The following is a 5627-nucleotide window of genomic DNA, read 5'->3' on the forward strand; positions in this document are numbered from 1 at the left end:
TCTTTGCAAGCAGAACCAAGGAGGGAGCCGCCTCACCTATGTAACACACCAGGCGGAATCTTCCTTTCTTTCTCTGCAAACCTAAGACAGCCCCAAATGGAACGCCGAGAGTTGACCCTCCCTCTTGCCCGATGTCGGGCAAAGCATCGGAACCGGAAGCTATGTCCGCGTGGCAATTCCCCCGGGCGACGGGGCTTTGCACTGATACTGCGTCAAGAACTTCAGCCGGGCCCCGTTGCCGTGGCAACGGCTCTCGAGCGGCCCTTCTCATTGCTCCATGTCTTTGCCGGAGCCGGTGAGAAGACGGCTGAGTTCCTTCAGCCGAACTGTTTTTACGGACAACAACCGCACGGGACCCGAAAACAGAGGCGACGCCAACCCCATTGGTGAGGGAGTGTCCCCGGCGTTGTGCCAGCTACAAAGATGGCGGTGTTGGCACTGTCGCCATTCTTGCGGTGGTCGCTGCGAAGCTACTGCCAGACTTCCTGGTAGAGCCTGGACTGCGATGCAGTGACGAGCGTCTGGGCTCTGAAGAGCCTTTTAAAATTTAAATCTTAAAATTTAAAATTTAAGTCAAGGATAGTCCTTGTTTAAAATTACACCACCCTCAAAAATCAATCTTTTAAAGTATATAAACTATTCATTTCGTTTTCTTAATATGACACTATTGCCAAAAAGACCAGCTGCAGTCGTGGTGCCCTCAGCACGCAAAACAGAAGATAACCTCTCTACTGCAGCCCAAGATGTGAACTAAAAATAATGCCCGTATTTAGGCTAGAAGAGGTACATCCTACAGAAAATTATTACCACTTGGGACACAGTGCGAAAACAGAATCTCTCAACTCTAAAGGCTGACTAACACAGGTTCAAAAATATGTCTGTATGACATGGAATGGCAGTCCTTAGAAGCCACTGTTTCGGCACGAACACATAGACGTGTTTAGGTCAGAAGAGAATAAGGGATCCTGCCAGCAGAATATACTGTACTTCACAGGTTCCTCATGACTGTTTCCCTCTCTTGTCTCTTCAGATAATGAAATTGTCTCCAGTTTGCCCTTACAGATGTCCCTGTATTTCAACTTCTGGTTCTTCCCTTTTTGGTGGGCAAGCAGTATTGCCATGTTGCAGCTGAAGGTAAGATCGAGAAGGCAATAGGCACACTTCTATTTCGAGATTTGTTACTCTTGTTAGGGTATTTGGTTATTGCTTTTTACCATACCCCTGTAATAATGCAAAAAAGATTTCCACTGATTTTATTCTGAGTGGTACGTTTGGTGCAGAAGGATTGAGAAGTAGGTAAGTTTGTAGAGAATATATAGAAAATTTCAGTAAGATAACGATTTACAAAAAGACAACTTCACACATAAAACTAATTTGTCCAAGTGGAGTATTTATTTTCCATTCTCTTCTCAATTCTAGTATTCAGTCTTACCAGATTACTACAAATTCATCCTTGTGACAAGCATTATATTAACATCTTTAATTGAGGTTATACGTCTATACCTTGGATTCATGGGAAATTTGCAGGAGAAGGTAAGTGTCCTTCATATCCTTAAGAGTCACCTTTCTTAACAAATGGATACAGATCTTTGTGAACAAGACAAAACATTGGAAAACTTATAGTTTGAATTCAGGAGCATCTTTGAGTCTTGATTTGTTCTTAATTTAGTCAAGTACAGAGTCGTGGGCAATTATGTGCGTTCCTAGGGTAGCAAATGTTATATCTCTGTTCTGTGTGCTGCATTGGTTGCCAGTTTGCTTCTGGGTCGAATTGAAGATGAGATTTTAACCTTTAAAACCTTTCATGGCAGCGGCCTGGGTTATCTAAGGGATCATCTCTCCCCAATTACATCAACCTACCCCATTAGATCTCACACAAAAGATATGCTGCGGGTACCCATAGGATAGTGACCTCACAGGAGACATGCCTTCTCTGCTGTGGCACCCATCTTATGGAACATCCTTCCTCCTGAAATTAGATTGGCCCCATCCCTTTTGATTTTCTGTAAGAACCTCTAGACCTGTTTATGCTGCCAGGCCTGGAGCTCCAAGGGAACTGGGGATCTGTCCCAATGGCTCAATTTGGGAAGAGTCATTTTAATCCTTCCTTCACCCAAGGTTAGTATTTTTGTTTCTATGTTATTTATTGCTTTGACTTACAGGTTTTTATCTATTTTATATTGCTTTTTTATTTATTGTTCTTTGCTACCACAGTCCCCTTTGGGGAAGATGGGGAATTGTATGAATTTGATAATAAATAAATAAATAAACTTTTTGATACCTTTCAAATGTTTATTTATTAAATTTATGTACATCTGACTTACAACAATATGAATTCTATGATCAGGAGACTTTCTTCATCTCTTCTTGATCCTTTTTTAAAGCATTGAAATCATGCTGATTTCCTTAAGAACAGCAATATCAAACATAAAAAGATGTATATTTCCTATGTCTATTTTGTATTTTTTCTGTTGCAATAGACTCAAAGTTTGACAAGTTCTGTTGACTCTTTCAATATATGGGTTTACTATTGTTCAAAATTTCACAACTGGTGGGGCTTATTTAAATACGATCAAAGTCCTCTGAATTCCTGAAATACACTAAGAGTTAATAATATACCAAAACACTATTTGTAATGTTTAAAAGTGTAATGTTTAAAAATTAACATGGAACTAAACTGAAAATTATCAAAAGAGTGTGTGTGTGTGTGTGTGTGTGTGTGTGTGTGTGTGTGTGTGTAATATCTATAAAAAAAACTTTGGCAGCATTTGGGCAGGCCAGAACCACAGTTGGTGTTTGGGTGTTTGAGGGGCATTCTGAGAATCATGGAATTTGATTTAATTTACATTTAACATTAATTTAATATTTAAATTAAATTTAAAAATATTTAATATTTTTTTCTTTTTCAGCTATATTAAAAATCACAACTTCTTAATAACTTTGGGCTTACTCCCAGACTTTCCAGGGACTATATACAATGCTGGACTTGTAGTTTTGGAACATAGATTAAGATGGAGGGCTACACTGAACTCAGTGTAATTTAGTTCTGATCAGACATTTGTAAGAATGTACTGTTGATCTTCTATTAGTCTAGCATTCTGCCAACAGTTTCAATAACAATTTAAAATTGCACTGTGCTGCATAAGGTTTAATTAAATGAAGTCTTAATTTTAATTATGCTGTCCATATGTAGAATGTATTTTCTGGTAAATGAAAAGAATTGTGCTAGGTTTTACAAGTTACATAGAATGTAATTAAGTATGTTGATTTCAAGGGCTTATGGTTTGGATTCAATTCTGACCTTTATGTGTAAGATAAATGTTGAACTATTTATTATCTCTGCCTCTTCTAAGTCTCTTTGTCCTGGCTGTTGCTAAATTCTGCATCTTCCTACTCCCAAGATTCTACATGATCACAGCCTGTTATTTGAAATCAGAGTCCCTGAAATGGAGCAAGGCCTTAAAGAAAGTGATTGATAGCTAAGATGCTACATTTCCTCTTGAAATGAAATAAAAAAGCATCTTGCATCTCTTGTGAACCCTCTCTCATTGGCTCTCAGTCCTGTGTTTTCTTCTGTCATTGAAACAATATAGAGAATGATATTTGGCTGTGATATCTACCTTAAAAGTCTAAAAATTATGCTTCATTTCACTGACAGAGTTGTCTTCAAAGTCATAACCACAACAATTGAAAAGGAGCTTTTTCTGCAGAGGAAAAAATACAAAATTGGATTCTTGTACTATAACTCTGAATTTGTATCCTTCTATGTTTATATCTTGGATACTGGTAAAGTTCAATTTTCTGTACCACTCTGCTCTTTGAATTATGTTGATAGAGTGATTCCTTTTTTTCTCCGTGTCTTTATAGGTTCCTGAACTAGCTGGGTTTTGGCTTCTGAGTCTCCTTTTGCAAGTGCCCCTAATTCTTTTCCTACTTTTAAATGAAGGGCTAAGGATTCAACCTTTGGAACGAGCAGTCAATATCATTTTTGTAGTATTTCTTGTCTTCCAAGTTGTTACTGCATTTCTTGCTCTCAAAAGAATGGTGAACCAACTGGCAACTCGTTTCCATCTTCATGAGTTTGACCGGTTAGATGCTCATCTTCCCTCTGATAACTTAGCTTGCCAGGCAAGGAGACTGGAAACTGCAGGGATTATGGGACAACAAGTGGGAGAACTTCATTCAACAAGTGGTGTTTGGAAATCTGCAGTGAGAACCTGATGTTAAGCAAAGCAACCCACCAGTAAAGCTCCTCTGCTTGTTGCCTTAACTATGTGAGTTTTAGAGGATTTGATTTAGAAATTCACCTTGTTCTGGATAGTACAAACTAAGTGGAGTGATATCAACAAGGCACTGTGGACTGATTCAGATGCAGTGGGAAGTGTTAGAAAAAATTGTCATTGGGTAGTACAGTGGCCCATCTTTTGCAAGCGTGATTCTTGAGGGGATTAGTCTTCTGCTCATTTCTGCTTATATTATCTATTATGAAATCTGTATTATAATGACCTTCATCTGTTGTTTTTTCAACATGTATTCATATCCAGACATTTTTCAGTGGAGAAACAAAACATTGTTTGAATAAGCATTCAGATTTCACAATCCTTTATGGACACCTGAACAGTGATTAATACGGAGGATTTCTATAACCATATTTCATAGAAATATGAAAGCCTTTATGACCTTAAAATCATTTAAATAGGACCAATTAAACCAAAAATATGGCTTAAAGCAAAAATATGATTTTACAATTTTTCTGAAATTAGCACCCTCTTTTTAAAAATAAACACACACACACACACCCCTCCCTGAGGGAATAAGAAAAAGGAAAAGAAACAGGCAAATTCTCACGTTCTTAGCTGGCTCAAACTTGCTAGCTTATCAGGAGTGTTGCCAATGATGAAAATATGACGTTTGTTACAAAATTTAGCAGAAATACGATAATAACACTTTTAACAAGTCAAAATATGACTTTTCAAGCAAAATAAAAAGCATCTAATTCTCACCAGATTACTCTAAAAACATGTTTTATTTATAAATTCAAATAAAAGTTTCCAGAAAAAAATCTGACATGTTATAGAAATCCTCACCCTAGTGGGTAAATTTTTTTAAACAAAATTGTTTTTGTTTTGAGATACGTATTTAAAAGATTCTATGGCACTCTTTTGTAAACAATAAACTTTTAAAAAACATTCTTTTAGTATATTCTAGTTTTAATCTTTTAATCTTTTAAAAACAAACTTTTCAGTGAAAGATGCTACAAAAATTGCAACCAAATATCTCCCAGTGTTTATTTTACAGAAAGGGGGAAAGCATCATCCCTTCTGTATAATTTAAAATAGACTAGTTTTAAGCAATTTATATAAAGTGAAGCCAAGATCTATTTATATACTGTATGTAGTTTTATGATCTATATACAAGGAACAATAGCTCTACTATTTTCTAATAGAGTGCAAAATATTTAAAAGAAATGTTTTGCAAAAAAAGTTATGTTTTGACATAATAACTACTTAAAAAGTTATAAATATTCACATTCTACTTTGTTACAAAAATTAGAATGTTGGGAGAAGCAGATGAAGTAGAATGCCCAAAATTTGACCCTATGGAAATATGTGGCTAAGCAAACAAGC

General features: G+C 36.6%; 1 protein-coding gene across 1 annotated transcript; it reads left to right on the forward strand.

Annotated features, from left to right (window-relative positions):
- The first annotated feature begins 239 nt into the window (after nt 1-239).
- On the forward strand, nt 240-5189 carry TMEM17 (transmembrane protein 17). Its single transcript, XM_070956559.1, has 4 exons — nt 240-386; nt 1031-1134; nt 1420-1533; nt 3868-5189. Exons 1-4 carry the CDS (start codon nt 278-280, stop codon nt 4219-4221), a joined length of 681 nt encoding a protein of 226 aa, XP_070812660.1. The 5' UTR covers nt 240-277; the 3' UTR covers nt 4222-5189.
- The last annotated feature ends 438 nt before the right edge of the window (nt 5190-5627 follow it).

This window comes from Pituophis catenifer, unplaced genomic scaffold (genome assembly GCF_029215685.1).
Source record: "Pituophis catenifer annectens isolate HBS135680 unplaced genomic scaffold, rPitCat1.0.hap2 SCAF_1, whole genome shotgun sequence".
Lineage (NCBI taxonomy): Eukaryota > Metazoa > Chordata > Lepidosauria > Squamata > Colubridae > Pituophis > Pituophis catenifer.